Raw genomic sequence first — 17,269 nt, 5'->3', positions numbered from 1 at the left:
ATTCCTATACTGATTTAATAAAACAAATCAAACTTCCATCAAGACTTTACTGGCTTTGAGACACCCATTAACAATTTTCTTAAAGGACCTAGAGAGCCCCTTGAGGCAGGACTCTACTCTCACTTAGACAACTCCCAACATGGGGGTGGGGGAGGGGAGAGGATTGCACTTTGGGAAACATAGCCCTGGAAAGCATTACCATTCTTAACATAACCAAGATACACCCAAGATCCAAAGAGCTTTTGGCCTAATCCTCGCAGAGGTGATTGGAGCCATCTAGGCCTTGGCCCATGGGGAGGATTCACTTATTTATCATGAAATCACTCTTAAAGAAATAATTACAGAAGTAGGAGAAGTCATTAGGTATGCTCCAGACTCCTTAGGGGCATTACAAATCCCTCTAAATTCATTAGCAAATGTAGTTTGTGACAATCGATGATTAGCCTTAGACTATATTCTAGCCGAACAGGGGTGTATGTGCTGTTAATAAAACCTGTTGCACTTATGTCAACAGTTCTGGAATCATAGAAACCAACATCAAAAACATATATGACCAAGCTGAATGGTTACATCAGTATAACAAAGAAAATAAAGATTTACAAGACACATTTAAGGGGTAGTTTCCTGGCTTTACCTGTATTGCCATTTTTATGATCCCTAGTAGCCTGAGTTTTACTGTTAATCTTTGGCCCTTGTCTTTTTAAGCTTATCACGTTTGTATCTTTCAGGCTACAACAATTTCATCTAAAGATGATGATCTTACAGGACTTCCAACCTGTTTTGATTCCATCACAAACCAAACTCACGTCGTCAGCCCCTGGGGCCTCTAGAACAAGATTCCAGAGATCTTTATTCCCGACAGGCAGGGACTACTGCCCTTTCTCAGCCTTGAAGAAGTTACAGAAGACGGATCTTCATTCTTCAACAACCCCTTCAGATTAAGGGAGTAAACTCTCTGAGGGGGGAAATAATATAGGGAAGGGGCCTGAGGACTATTTTTACAAAAGAAGAAATTTAGGAGGTTGAATTCCAAGCCTGCTACTTACGTGCTGCCAGACACAGAACTTGGGCAGATGGTAATCAATCACACAGAACAGACCAACTGAAGCCTATTAAGGGAAGAGTTTCCATTGTAGTGGCCATTCCCATAATTAAACCTATTACAAACTAGCCACAGGATGTTCCTTATAAAAGTTAAAAGTAAACCTGCCCCTATTCTTCTTGTACCTTGCAGAAGTTCCCCATACCAAGAAATTTTCCACAGAAACAAGAAACAATATAGGAGAGACCGCCACTCCATCTGCGGGATGGTCTTTTCTTACTTACTCTCTGCTACATAAATTTACTTTCACTTTAAACTCTGTATTGGCTCACATTTGAATTCTTTCCTACGTGAAGCCAAGAACCTTCCTGGCCCAGGGTTTGAGTCCCCCACCTGAGGGATTCACTACCCTGGCATCAGAAGGGCAATAGTCAATGCTACATTTATCTGTCGAGGACAAGAAATGGATCATCCCAGTCTCTTAGACATTTTAAGTGCATGACCAGATTTGATCACAAACCCCACATCAGACAAGTTTCTTTTATGCACTTTGGGTACATGTGTGGTGACTGGGGGGAGCTTAGCATAGCTTCTGAAAAAAGCTGCCTGCTCTGAGCCCATCGGGCAGGGACAATTTTCCCACCTGACATTGTGGGTGCTTTTTTACTTGTTTATTTTCACTGCACAATACCACACCCTTTTCTTACCTAACCTCTTTTTACCTGGGCTGGACCTGCCTGTATGCTCTGCCTCCCTCCCGCCTCCCCCGCCCACCCTGTCTCCAACACTCTAGGGAACCCGTGTCAGTGTTTTGAATCCCTAGGTTGCTCTAGCTGTGAAACTAGACAGGTCAGGAGCTAAGGCGCATTTGACTGAAAGGCAGCTCTTTGCTTTCTTCTCATGCTGCTTCCCCTTCCTCTTTTCCCAAATAGATATGTAAACACATGTATTTTTCTGTTTAAATTTAGCGAATTGGTCCTCTGCCTGTGCCTGGATTTAGCTATTGGGCTGAGCCTTGCTCCTCCCTTCCCTACTCGGATAGGAGCCACTGGGATCTGGAGCTCGAACTTCCAAATTGAAGCTGGCCACAGGCCAGGTGACCTTTTCTTTGTAAGTTTCTTTCCTAAGCAGAGTTGGGGGGTGGAGGGGGGGCGGGGAGCTGGGATCTGTTTGGTGAAGTTGGAGGGGTAGTGAGGAAAAGGGGGGTGGGTGGAAGAGAGTAAAGGGCTGTTGTTAAACAGTTTCTTACCGTAAGAGGGAGTTCAGACCTAGATCTTTCCAGTTAATCACACAACAAACTTAGCTCATCGCAATAAAAAGCAGCTCAGAGCCGCCTGGCTCTTTTAGGCATTGAGTCGGAACAGGATTCTTTCCCCCAGGCATCTTCTCCAGTGGGATCCGACAGCGTGTCCAGCATCATGTGGGTGACCAAACTTCTGCCAGTCCTGCTGCTGCAGCATGTCCTCCTGCATCTCCTTCTGCTTCCCATCGCCATCCCCTATGCAGGTTCGTTTTCTCTTCATCATCATCATCATGATCATCATCATTATTATCATTATTATTATTATTTTAACTCTCTTGCTAACCTTTCCTTTTCCCTTTACTCGTTCTTCCTTTAGCCTATTCCCAGCATCCTTTCTCAGCTCTGTATTTAGTATGGGTTTTCTTTTTTTGTTTTTTGTTTTTAACCACTCATTGTCCTTTCTTTTCATATTCTATTTCTATTTGCAAAGCATTTAACATGATAATTAACATCCCTTTAGTGTGTCGCACCCACCTCTCCCCCTACTGAGCCAGCCCCTTCTCAATTAGCTTAATAGTTGAGGACTGTGGGATAGGAGTGAAGTGCTAACAGGGGCTGGAACTTGGCTGGTTTGGACAAGTTTAAAGCTGAACAGAAGGTCTCGTCTGAACTGGAAGAGAGTGGTGGTCAGCACGCAGGGACTCATTTTTTTCCAGAGGATAATTTTCCATGACAATCCACTACCCCACATCACTCAGTCACTTTTCAGAGCCAAATTATGGCTTTATCCAGGTTTTTATTTGGAGAAGGTAGATTGAACTCTGAGTATCTGCATGTTACAAAAATGAAAGAGAAAGCCTCTCTTCTGAGATCTCATTCTTTCTGGGTATGGATGCCTGCCTGCGCTTTTGCAACTGTAGTGCAAGGAAGGCAAAAATTGCGTGACTTTGATGAAAGCTTCAGAATTTCTCCTTTCCAGTTCCCATGTTCTCTCCTGAATTTACAGGTTGGGAAGGAGTTGCTTGGGAGTTTGTACTGCCGGAAAGTTGAGAGATTTCATTTGCTGCTTTGGGAAGGTTTCTGTTGTTATAAGGACAAGAGGAAACATCTGCATTCGGTTGTATTATCATTGCAGTGGCTGGGATGCCAACGGGACAAGGTGGTGAGCATCATGGGTGGGCACAGGGGAATAAAAGCATGAAACAAATGCCCAGATGGTAGACATGGCCATTGTATAATCTAAAACAGAGAATTGGCTTATCTTTTGAGATAAGTTAAATGTGAAATTCATCAGACCTCTGATCTAGTTTCTGATGTAATACAAGGGTTGAAAGCATAAATAATTTGCTAAATGTCAAGAAATTGTTCAGTCCATCTGGCTTTCTTCTATTTTGCAAAGTGGCCCTTTTGGAAAACAACACTGTCTGGGAGGGTGAGTTTGAAATCATATAGGTAAGATTTCTGAAAAGGTGAAAAAGAAGTTACTTGAATCAAGCAGGGCATCATGCTTGAGATGTGTCATTTTAAAATAGACTCCTATAAGACATTGCTGGTTTAGGGGAGTTTGAGCATAAATTGAAATCATGGCTAATATTTTGAGGGTTTTCATTGTTAAAGATTAAAATGATGTTGGTCTTAAGTAGAATATGTTACCTGAAATATCTGTGCTAATGCAAGGGGAACACAGTGTGGAAAACCCAAACAGTAGATCAACCATAGACAATGTCTATTTGTTTTTGGCATGCATTACGAAGTTTTGGCAGGAGATATACATTCGTAATTATATTTCACTTTGGCTAATGTTGAAATGACTGCGTTTCCTGAGTATAGGGAAAATGCAGCCCAAGAGCGTGCTGGCAGGCAAGGGAGGCCAACTGGGAATTACAGATATGCTGCGAATAATTCCTGAAGTGGATAATGCTAAAATTGTCATCAAAAGAGGGTCTGCCTTTGTTTGGGTGGCAAGTCTATTTTGATAGTTGTTTTTTTTTTGGTTTTGTTTTGTTTTTTTGTAACATTCTTCAAAATGGAAAACACGGATAGCCCTCTTAGAACATACAGAAAGTTTGTTCTTTTTTCTATCATCTAACATTGAACATTTAGAAGTTTTTTTGTTGTTGTTGCTTACTTCGGTTATACTTTTTGATTTATCCTGTGAGTCTATATTTGCACATATTATAAGATAGCACAATGTTAGAAAAGAACTGGATACTATAATGACTTGACAGCCAGTTATAAGTAGAATATATTATGGAAATAATTTATAGAAAAGTTTCTTAAGGAATGTTCAATATAGTGAACCCAAGCCATTCTCGTAGAAGTTGGTCTACATAGAATTACCCTCTATCAACTTCCACCTACAGTGGAAACAAATATCCAATCCTCTGTAACAAAAGAAGCATTAATTGAGCACCTAATGTCCAGGAATCTGTGGGTGGGTGGGGGTATAAAGAACAATTGAGAAAGAAACCTACATTACTGGGTAGCTGTTATGGACCAAGTTCTAAAACAAAGGTTATTTAATTTTAATAAAATTGGCATTATTCGACTCCGCTAACATGAGTAAACCAAGGTTAACTATCTTAATTATTTTATTATCTAAATTAAGGGATGGAACTGATATTCCTACCCAAATCTATGTGAATAAAATACGTATTTGTTTGTTTTTTAAATATTTATACTGAAGCCAACAGCAGTGAAACCAACTGCAACTGCCTTTAAAAAAATCAATTTTGCTAAGAAATATAAGAAAAACTCTGTTTTAGAAATACTGTTTTACTGCGGTTGAGATTCCCTTTCTAGGTTTAAAGATCAAACCAGGTTTAGAAAGTCTATGGTACCCAAGTTGAATATGAAAAGATGGGTAGTCACACAGTCAGTAGTCCCTAAGCCAGGGGAACACCGGGACCAAAGCTGTAGACGTGAGAAAGTATAAGAAAGGACAGGTAACCATGTGGGCTGGTGTACTGAGTACCTGAGGGGAGAGCAGTATGATCTGTGATTAGGGAACTAAGATAGGATAGCATGCATGCAAAAGCGATGAGTACCATGCTAAACTATTCTGAACATCATGTGCTGCTGCTAAAAGATTTTGAGTTGACAAGACACCTGACAGAATTACTTCAGTGTGGTTGTTTTGGTTGCTATGTGGACAGAGAGTGGTAGACAGAAACAAACAGTGAAGGAAGAGAGCAGGAGGAGGCTTCTATACCAATGAAATACTGAACAAGGAAGTGGAATGAAAGAGAAGGAGGGAAATAGCTAGGGAACCTCCTAATCTCACAGTGAACGTCACTTCATTTTGGAAATCTCTTTGGAGATTATTATGCTGCTTCTGTAGTACCAACATTGGATTTAAATCTGACATGATCCCTTTCTTCTTGACATCTTGACTTGTGATACTGTTAACCTTCTTTAAAAAAAAGGAGAGATGATTGTGAAATCCAAGTCCTAGATAATAGCTATGAAAAGGAGCTATTTTCATACAGTCAAATTTTCGTATACTCATAGTTCCAAAATGGATTCATTTTTATGATTCTTGTCTTTGAGAAATTTAAAATCTCCAGTCACAACCATTCCCTTCCATTAATTATTTGTGTACTTTCATCTTAACACTTTGCCACTTCAAGCTGTTAATCACTAATCATGTGGTAAGTTTCTCAGAATATGTGGAGCCAGATTCCTGCTTCTTTCTACACCCTGCAAATCCTTGCCTTGCATGATTTTCCTTTGAAGTAAATGGTTAGTCCATACAGAGAAGAAAATATATGAGGTACTGAGAGAAATGAGTGTGAGGCCCAGGGACCAGAGGGAGAAATGTGTCTTTTTTCAAGCACCTTGATACATTTGACCCTACTCTCTGTTTATAGGTTTTCACTAAGATCCTAATGATTTCAGTTCTGAAATAGGGACTTCAGGTTCTTCAGGAAATATAGCTTCCAGAATGTTTTCCCATACTGAGAGAAGAGGAAAAAGGAGTTGCAATTTAAAGTACAGGAAAACATGACCAAGTTGGAGTGATCTCTCACCCTTTGATTTCATTTCAATATTTTGTTTATAAACTTCAACTAACAGTCATGCATAAAAATATAGTAGGGAAAAAAATCTGATCCAAAGATATTTTTCAGTTTCTTTCCAAATTAAGCTTGTCTTTTAACTGTTTTCAGTAAAACAAGCATCAATTGTTAACACATATGAAAGAAAAAGTTAAAATTATTTTCAGCAAAGGAATTTTATTTTCAGATGCCATTTTTGAATGACGTCTGTTTTGAATTTCTCTTTTATTGAAGAAGGAATTCATTTTATAAATGTGTGGCTTACATGATGTACAATTAGCTTGAACTTCACATTTTTGATTAATTAGTTACTGATCTAGTAGAAATGACTGAATTATGAAGGAAAGTTTCTAAGTCATGAGAAATACATAGTGAAAAGGGAATCTGGTTTCTGGTTCCATTTGCCTCTGATTAGCTTTGTAGGCCCAGACAAGCTTTTCACTCCTATTTATTATCTAGTAAAGGGAAATCATAGATTTATTTGCTTTTTAGAATGCTTTTTGATCTTTAGATGAAAGGTAGTGATGGAAAAATTTATCAGCAAGCAAGAGTAGACTGTTTTTATGAGGTACAGCTACACATGAACACGTTTCAATAGGACAACTGAGGAGATATAGAACCAAACACAATCAATCCAAAAGAGACCTTCTTTCTCTATGGTAGTCCTCAATGCTTGCTTTCATATTGCATGGTCCTAAGAAAAAAAAACAGAAAATTGATGAGGGGCTCTAGGAAAATACATATCTGAATTTAATGTTTGTCTTAGACTTTTTAAATTTAGTTTTATGCTCTTCTCTCTCACTTAGATATGTATAATAAATGCATTATAAATGAGGCCAATTTTAGTTCTATATTTTTAGTTGACAGAATTTGAGAAATATATATATATATATAATTCTTCCATTTTGGTGGACAGTTTTTTAAAAAAATAGAGGACCTGCACCTATTTGTTTCTAAGAAATATTCCTATTTATACAGAAAATCAGATGATTATTATGCTGTGAAACATTTCACAGCACCTAAGAAATAGTTCACTAAGGTCAAAAGAAGGAGAATCTCTTAATGGAGAAAGATACTCTTCTCTCTAATGGTCCTGTGGGAGAACCCAACATTTGAAAAGAATTGTACCACTTTTTTTGCCTGGGAAAATAAGTTTCACACAAATGCCAGAAATTAAATTTCAAAACTAAAACTAAATCATTGCATGTTAATAACATTATTTATCCAAATTGATTTCCAAATATTTACTTAATGAGTATAATTTAAATAGCTCATTTTAGTTCAAATATAATATAACTTGCATGTTTTAGATTCAGTAATTGGGATATTAGCATTTCAGGTAATTAAACAAAGTCATTTGGAAAGTCAATAAGAATGCCAGAATTATCATCTGTCTGCCAACGTCATGCAAAGCATTTGGTCCACACTCAATAAATAACATGTTGATGGATTATTTGGTTGATTGAATTTCTATGTCAAAATGCCTTTTAAATTATACCTGTGTACCATAGCTATCCCATGTTGTAGGGCAAAGAAAAATTAAAGATGAAGGCATTATTACAGAAATTAGTACCAGTCTTTTGGTGCTTGTGTTCTGGAGTTTCATAGAGAACCAGAAATTTAGAGCACTTCATGTTTTCTCTTATTTATTGTGGACTTCAGTTTAGGATAGACATTAATGAGTAGCATCTGTCTATTTAATCAACCAGCTGGAGACAGTGGTTGCTAGCAAATTTAATGCCATTCTTGGTACCTCACTTCACTAGCCAGATTTCCAGATTTTCTGAACAAAAATTTTCACCCTCTTTTCTTGACACATTTCAGCACATATATAAGACTAGGTGTACGTTTCTAGTTCTACTGTCTACATTTCTTCCATACTGATATCTCTAAACCAAATCTTCAGAAAATATGTACAAACCATGTTTCCACGTACTTTCCTAGCAATTCTTAGAGAAAGATGTCATCATAAGTGTTTAAGAAGGGGGTTCTCACGCTAGGCAGCTGGGTTTTGAATCAGCTCTTCTGAGTGGTCAATTTTTCCCGGTGTCTTGGTTGCTGCATCTTAAAAAGAATAGATTACTACTGACTTTGTTTAAGGGTGTTCAAAAGAATTGACAGGCAGAAGAGGTGCACAACTATGCCTATCCTTATTATACAACAGCTGCGACCTCTTAGACATTTTGATCTTTATGAAAATGATGATCATTGTTAGAAAGCAGGTAACTTTAGGCAAATTGAGAGTAAAGTTCTTGATACCCTAAAGTTATTCATAAGAGTAAGTCTTTTAGGATATTTCAGTTTTGTTTGTAGGTTTTCAATAGGAGGCTTCATACTATCTAGGGGCCTTATAGAATATTTCATGAAGAAAAATGATATTGCTCCATTAAAGGATGAAGTTTTACATACATGTGATTTGCAGCATTTGGCTTGTTTTCAAGACAAACAGTTCAGTGATACTAAGAAATAGTGCCTCAACGCACAGAAAACACTTATGTAAAAAATGAGATGGGCTAAAATATGGATAGTATGAAATACTTTAAAGAGCAAGTCAGAAGAATTTATCCACTACACCGTTTTTAGTGAGAAGTTTCTCACCTGTCACTAAATTGGCTTATCTAATTAATACCATAACTCACATAAGGGCCAATTATAGAAGGAAATGACAAATTTAATTGTATAGCCTGATACGATATGTCCTGGAACTTGCTTGCATACTGTTTGGAGAATATCATGTTATTTGTTTCTTTAGAGTGAACTCTGTCCTAATTTTCAAAAACATCCTTCGTTTAAAAGAATGTAGATGAGTGGCTCTACATAACAAGTTATTTATTCTTCACTGATTACAATATTTCTCTCTTGTTCTTAACTATCTAAGAGTATCATTCCTTACCTCACTCCATCCCGAACCCCTGGAGGTTTTCTCATACGTTGTCAGATAAAATCATTATCTTGTAGATGGTCCTTAAGGACATTTTTTCTACATGAGCCTTAAAAGCTTATCCCCTCCCCGTTTTTTTTAATTATTGTTAATAGAAGGACAGAAGAAAAGAAGAAACACACTTCATGAATTCAAAAAGTCAGCAAAGACTACTCTATTTAAAGAAGACCCATTACTGAAGATAAAAACAAAAAAAATGAACACAGCAGACCAATGTGCCAATAGATGTGTTAGGAATAAAGGACTTCCATTCACTTGCAAGTAAGTTGCTTCATTTTGTTCTTAGGATAATTTTCCAAATATAACATGTACTTATTACCACCATGGTTTTCTTTTTTCTTTTCTTTTCTTTTTTTTTTTTTTTTTTTTTTCCTAGTCAATGTAATTTGCCCTTAGAATTATAAGCTTGGCTTGAGTTCTAAACCCATTACAACAGAAGACTTAGCTCTCAGTTGGTGGAAATATGAGTAAGGGAGTGCATATAAACTGATATCTTTTAGAATCCACAATGGCTTTGGTTATGGAATTGATGTTTTCTCATCTTATAAATAGTTGAACTTTAGGAACTAAAATTCAATTAGATTGACTTTCATCCCTCTAACATTGAAAATGTTCTATTCAGAGTAGACATTGTCTTTATTTTATTTTTCTTGCAAAGGGAGTGAAGGAATTTTCAGAATATAAATTGGGCAACAGCCAAAATTTACTGCAACATATGTCATTGTCTTTAGGGATTTAAATAAAAGGTGTTGAGAGAATTAGATTAAAAACTAGAGGGATTGGTGTCAGCAGCAGAGGCTGTTTAAAAGAGGTTAGGAGTAGTGATGATGAAGTTTTAGGTGAAAAGTGATGGGGATAATTCACAGAGGCAGGAGCAGACTCAAAGAGGGAGTTTTCTTATCTTTTGAAAGTCCCTGTGTAACCTCGCAGGGAAGAATTCCTGACTACTTTGCCAGTGATCCCAGAGGATAAAACTTGGAGTTTTGGGCCATCAAGGTGACAATTTCATCTGAATAGTCTTCTGAACTGCCAGAATAAAATGCATTTCCTAGTTCTTCATAAACATTTACTTCCCTCACTTTCCACCCTTTCATTTTCTATTTCATCCCATGTTTTACAGGATTGAGCATGACACGCTGTGAGTTTTAAATTCTCCTCTATTACACTTGTGTCACGACACTTAATGTGAACACAGATTTAGTAATGTCATGGCAAGTGGTCCTAAATTGATCTTGTCTTTCTCAGAGTGTCACGGACCTGTGGACAAAGGACATTGTCAGAAAAGGTCTTCAGCTGAGTTAGGGAGAGGAGAGACTGTCTCTTTTCTATTCATTCACAGCTCCTCTGGAAATATTTTTATATCCAAACTGCCACTTTCAGAGAGATATTTCATGGCAAGGGCAATGGGGGATCGACTTTGCAAGTATATCCTTATGTTAGATAATTCTGTTTCTTTCCCTTTTTTTCCTAGAAAAGCTTTGAGATTTTAAAAAATAAATTTGAGAAAGCTACTCTCAATCAACATCTCAGCTGTGTAGATTTATGGATATGTTATTCTGGCAACTGATGAAGTTGGATTTATTGTATTTTCCCCTTTTGGGGTTGGAAGGGTTGGGCAGAGGGGATGGGAGAACCACATTTCATTGCTGGTTTTTAACTTTGTATCTGAACGTACACTTTGCTGCCTGCGTCCACAAGTCCAAGGCAAGTATTGTAACCTTTCTATCTTCACGTTAGTCAGCCTTATGCCTATTAAAATACAAAACAAAGCAAAACAAAAAACCTTTCCCTTTGTTTTATTTAGGAGAAACCAAAATGAGTTTGCTGCATTAGAGACACATGTGACCTGATTAATAAATCTTTACATATTTCATGTCTATGAGGTTTCATATTTTCCTACCATATTCTGGTTGAGTTAAACTTAGTCTCCAAATTTATGGCAACCTGTACTGAAAACCATATGTAATAATACCTGTGGACAGCCAGCGTTCTTCTGCCCAGAAATTGTATCATCCTTCTCATACATTTATCCCAATATGTGTATATTAACATATGTGTTTGGAATCACTAAATATATTAGTTATTCAGAATTGAATGGGCATACTGTGATAGTCTGAAATTAGGTTCTTAACGAATTAAAAGCTCTGTTTGCAGACTTGCCATGGACTAGAATCACTGGAAAACAATGGCAAATATAGGACAATGTTTGAAAAATATCAGCAAAGCTGTGTGAAAACATCTGTGATTGAGTGGGTATGGGGTGAAACATTTTCAAACAATGTTTTCTCTTGAGAAAGAATCAACAATATTGATTTTTCAGAGATTGAAATTTTTCTTTGCTGTGTCAGAAAGATGACCAGAATGCCTGATTCTAAGCTCTTCAGAAAATTGCTATTCATTAATTAGCTCAAGAGAAGAAAATAGACTTTCCTCTTCTAGCCATGACTAACTAGTATTGGAATTGCCCTCCTGTCATGATCAACTAGAAAACAAGATATAATAAATTCTTGAAATGAAGATGATAATTAAAATAAGGCTAAGAGAAAAACTCTTAAAGTCAATCTTAAAAGAAGATGCAACTCATGGAATTTGACATTTGGATCCAGTCCTCATGGAAGTGTAAAATGATATATTAGGAAATGCTTTTTTGAGAGAATATGGCATTGTAATGGAAGGAGAGAAAAGAGTGAATGAAGTCAGAAAACTGGAAACCCTGTCCCCTACTTTTCAAAAGGAGTTACATTTGTAGTCATAGAGGGAAATCTGGAATGTTCCTGATGGCACTCGTGAGTCATCTATCTGCAAGGTGATCTCAGGTCAAAGTAGTTTATATATGTGTGGTACATTTTTTGTTTTAGTGTGAAATTAATGTGAGGCTATTGATTCTGTAACTTTACATTTTCTTTTATAAATGTTTGGTCAGTTTTATTTTTATATGTGTTCTTTATCTATTTATTATGTCTTTAAAGTCGTTTAACACCCTCCTCCCCACACGCCCTACAATAGGGAAATAGGGAATTCCACATGTATTGCATTAGCTTACAGTTTTACCAGACCAAATTCAAGTCTATTAGCCAATTCTCTCTTATCAAGTTATTCTGATACAGCTGCAAAAGTATACTTTTATGATTAGCTCTTAATTATTATTTTAGATGTTAAATGTTCTTATAGATAGGCATTTCAAAATATCCATATGTAAATCAAAGCACAAAGTTTATGAATATATTTTTTGAAGTTTTAGATATAAAATAAAATGTAGTAAATACAAAAAAAGATAGGTAAATATTTTAAAGTATTGTTTGCCTTTTTATATTTGTTTTATAAAAGTTATTTTCCCTCATTTAAAAGTACTTAAAAGTTGTCAAAATACAAAGATATAAATGACTAATTTGAAATATCTAAAGTTTACAAGAAGATTATTTGTTCTCAAAAAATATATGGACTAGAAGTAAAAAAATCCTATTCTTAGAAAATCTGTGTATTTCTCTTAATTAGATACTTATACATGGTGACATTGTAATTAGAATGAACACAGCAAGGAGTTTTAATACCATTTTTTTTTATGGAAGGAAAACCGTTCGAAATTCCAACATCATTTCCTGTATTGTAAGAAATGGTGACATTTAATATGTTGAAAATTTTATGAAGTACTTTACTATTCTCAGTTCAGAGATTTTTGCATTTATCATTTTGGCTTAAAAATATGTTTATATTGCCCTCTTTGGTTAAACTATGTGCCCATTCTTTAAAACTTGTATAAATAGTAGTATCCCTTCTTTCATTCAGATTTTTTTCCCCCCCAGGGCCTTTGTTTTTGATAAAACAAGAAAACGATGCCTCTGGTTCCCTTTCAATAGCATGTCAAGTGGAGTGAAAAAAGAATTTGGCCATGAGTTCGACCTCTATGAAAACAAAGGTAACTGGCTTCTCCCTAAATATTCCATAATGAAATAAAGTGTAACATACATGTAATTTCTTGCCACAATGCTCTTTCCCTGATTTTTCTAATATATACTGGATCTGTTATGCATTCAATTCATCCATTAAGACAGATGACACAAGCATTTCCCAAGCATATTCAGTGTGGTCCTTTTGATTAAAGGTCATTTCCCAAACTTCTTATAATTAGATTATCCCTTCCCTCTTTGTTCATTTCTAGGAGACTCTCCCAGAACTGGTATTTTCCATGTCATTTTAGAAAGTGCCACCTAAAGTTATTATTTTAAGATATATTATAGTATATTTTGAGCTTACTATAGTGTTTTAAATTTTAACAATTTTGGATAACTAATCTAAGTTATAGTCATGATTAATGATTTTTTAAAAATGTGGAGATTGTGAAAAAATTAGTTGGATCTATTTCTAATTATATTCTTTAAAATCTTTAAAAGAAAAATTGAGACCATATTATTTGTTAATTTGTCTATTTTGGTAGCCTGATATTACATTCACAAGGTATTTACTTTGGTCAAAAGCATAATGATATCAATAAAATAATTGAAGAATGATAAATAAATATGAATTGAACAAAATCTCTCATTCCAACAATAATAATCATGGGCTATATTTATGATAATTTTGTACAAATAGTATTTATTTCAATTTTAATGTTTTCTTTAGTCATAGTGTATGCTATTAAATTTTGATATTTGTCAATCTACACAGATATTTTCTTGTTAATAAGGTAGATTTTAAATTAAAATTAATTCATGGTAGAAAATAAGATGATCTCTAACCCTTCAATAATTCTACAAATCCTAAACATAATTTATAGTCTAGCATAAGACCATGTTTATTCTTATAGGTTATAAGCAAAGGTATTGTTCCTATCAAATACTATTATTTGGTAGGAATATACAGCTTATTTCAATTTGATTGCTTTATAATTTAGCAGCTGAAATGTTAGCAAAAATATGGAAAAAATAAGCGTAATATAATTATCTCTGTCTTTCACACACACATGCATACGTAACCCACATGATTTTTCTGAGGTGAAGACAAATTAGTTATTTTTATTATTTTAAAGTAACTTCTGAATTCAATATGGGTTTTACAAATCACTTAATTTTTGTTTTTAATATTTTCTTAAAATGGGCTGAATATTTGAGCAAATCATTCTGCCAAATTAAGTTTGTCTGGTCAACTAAGTGTAAAGACCTAATCTACTCTAAGTATTTGATTAATCTCTGCAGTTATCCAGGTATATGCTCACAAAATTAAAACTTTTCAGTAGTCTCTTTTTGTCTGTTTTGGATTATTCTGAAATGTATTATTTTGAAACTATTAATAGAAGCGTTAGACAAGACACTTTAATATGATTTGAGATAGTTTACAAGAGTTAATTACTTAAAGATTTGAATGGAATTCTCTTTTTCTTTTTCATATATACAGCATATATTTCACATAGTTATAACATTTTTGTTTTCTTTTTTTTCTTTTTTTGCTTGCTCCAATAGACTACATTAGAAACTGCATCATTGGTAAAGGAGGTAGCTACAAGGGAACGGTATCTGTCACTAAGAGTGGCATCAAATGCCAGCCCTGGAATTCCATGATACCACATGAACACAGGTAAGAACAGCATAAAGAAGAGAGGATAGAACCTCTCTTTTTCTATATGGGTATTAGCAATCTCATGTTAGTCCTTCAGAATAATCCTACAATTCTATAATGATTTAGCTAACTTTCCTGAATTACATTAGGCCAAGGATTATGTGAATTCATGACTGATATTTAGCCAATGATTAATAAATTTATCATTAAGATGTGGTTTAACCTTATCCTACCTCAAAATTTCAATTTATAGATCTTGGTGTTTGTGAAGCAATAATGAAAATGTAAATTTTAAATGAGATATTTCCCTCCCGCCCTTTGCCTTTGAGGAAGTACCTCTGCAGCTGGAGTGGAGAGGCTGATTGTGAGAAATTAGAGATGGATCACATTCTGACCTTACCCAGGGGCCGGATGTTCTCTATCCAGGGTGGTTCTCAACCTTGGCTGCACATTAATATCAGCCACTATGACCCCTTAACAAATTCCACCACCCAGGTGTCAACACAACAATTAAATCAGAACTTTTTGGGGAAAACCCAGGTACCAGTGTTTTTTAAGAGTTCCCCAGCTGATTCCAAAGTACAATCAAAATTGAGAACTACTAAAAACTCATGCCTCAAATTGACCGGCTTTCTCATTGCACCTATTGTCTAATGAGTGGAGAAAACTTCTTATTTTTTGGGACTTAATGTCTACACTTAAGCATTGTGTTCATTATAACAGATGAATGCTATTTAAAGATGAGTAAACAATATCCATTGGCTCATTAGTCTAAGAGTTTTAATCATCATGGAGGAGAAACAGATATCTACTACCCACTAGAGAACTAAATATAGCCACAGTTCTCAAGACTTATTTCACAAATAATTTAAACAGGAACTAAAGTCATTGAAAATAGCTCTCCCTAGTTATTAAATGAGCTAGAAGATTTAGTTTTACCATGTGCCAGGTACCTTGCTGAGCAGCATACCTTTAGTATATCTCATTTAATCCTCCCAAGAACCACATAGTGGGTGGTTTTATTAATTCTATTTTATATGTGATAAAACTAAAGCACAAGGAGCCTTAGTAACTGTTCAAGATCATACACAAGTAGTCAATGGTGTGGCCAGAGTCTGAGTCCAACTGGTGTCTCTCTATAACCTTTGTTTTCAACAACACCAAAGCATGAATCACTTAGCTGATCAGTAGGACACATGCTGTGACTTGTTTTTGCAATAGGGAAGTTGACTTTGCCTTGATGAATTCACTTTTTATTCAATTTCATGCCTTTTTGGAGAGCACAATCATGCAAGATGATTTCACTTCATTAAATAGAGACCAGTTAATTGGCCCACATATAAAGAAAAAGAGTTAGTTTCTCCACATTCAGATCAAACCTGTGATCGCAGCCTAATTAACACCAGCTAGTCCATGTCCAAACTAATCAGCTTTACAGAGTTTCAATAACAGAAAACAACTATTTTTCTCCAAAATAGTTACTTCTGATTATACAGGAATATCTCTGAAACACAATATTGTCCTTATATTACAAAAACAAACAATATAATTGATTTTGTCCTCTCACAGGTATTTGCATAGTGTCACTCCTTGCATAGTGAGGAAAACATTTTATTTAAATAGATAGATCTATGTTTTTCATGAACAAAGGAATAGCATTGGAAATCAATCCTACCCTAGTCGAGGAGAGTGCACTGGACTGACCCAGTAGAGGTCTTATTTCAACCCAAATTCTCTATGATTGTGATTTTCTGCTAAGGGAGTGAATGTGAAATAGATCTCCCTGGGAACAGGCTTCCCAGTCCAATCAGCTCTTTTACCAGCAAACAATTCCTTGTGATATAGAGGTTTAGGGCTGAGAGGATCTTGTGCACTGATAATAAAAAAATAAATAAAAAAAATAATTGAAACGGAGCAACACAATTATAATCAATTAACAGCTTATTGGAATATCCGCATGATAACTTTAACACTTAGCTTTAACACTTTAAGTGTTAACTAAAGATTCACTTTATGGAAAATGGAAAAAGAAATACATATATGTCTCTGTCTAGAGGAGTGATTTATTGTTGACTCCCTAAATTAAAATATTTTACAAGTGGTTTAATAGGAAGATGATGATAGATGATGAAATTAGTATAGAAGCTTAACCGGAAAATCAAGTGACCTGATATCTACATCTCTATCCTTCATTGGCCACCCAGCATTCATTAATGAAGCAGATGATGGACTAGATCAAGTTTCCTATGAACACAGTTTATATTAAAAGAAAAGGAAAGGTGGCTAGCACCCAGAAGATCTAATTTATATTTCAAGGTGCATTTGGATATAACTCAATTTTAAACATTTCTTCACTTATCTGTTAAAGCCTTGCTAACAAGGACAAAGAACCGAAAATTGTATGTGAATAAAAGTTTGTTACAGAGCCTACTGAC

At 35.4% G+C, this 17,269-nt stretch overlaps 1 protein-coding gene across 2 annotated transcripts in view; it reads left to right on the top strand.

The window, feature by feature from the left end:
• Positions 1–2,034: 2,034 nt before the first annotated feature.
• Positions 2,035–17,269, top strand: part of HGF (hepatocyte growth factor) — a 68,288-nt gene continuing 53,053 nt past the window's right edge. Inside the window, exons 1-5 of one of the 2 annotated variants that reach the window (XM_019746907.2) lie at positions 2,035–2,152; positions 2,422–2,548; positions 9,377–9,542; positions 13,085–13,197; positions 14,738–14,852. In XM_019746907.2, coding sequence (XP_019602466.1) covers positions 2,461–2,548; positions 9,377–9,542; positions 13,085–13,197; positions 14,738–14,852 — 482 coding nt within the window. In that variant the 5' untranslated portion in view covers positions 2,035–2,152; positions 2,422–2,460. Of the gene's footprint in view, positions 2,153–2,311; positions 2,549–9,376; positions 9,543–13,084; positions 13,198–14,737; positions 14,853–17,269 lie in introns of those variants that run through there. The other variant, XM_019746908.2, reaches the window with a different exon arrangement.

The sequence above is a fragment of the Rhinolophus sinicus genome, linkage group LG09 (genome assembly GCF_036562045.2).
Source record: "Rhinolophus sinicus isolate RSC01 linkage group LG09, ASM3656204v1, whole genome shotgun sequence".
NCBI classification, from domain to species: Eukaryota; Metazoa; Chordata; class Mammalia; order Chiroptera; family Rhinolophidae; genus Rhinolophus; species Rhinolophus sinicus.
This window is presented reverse-complemented; position numbering and strand designations above follow the sequence as displayed.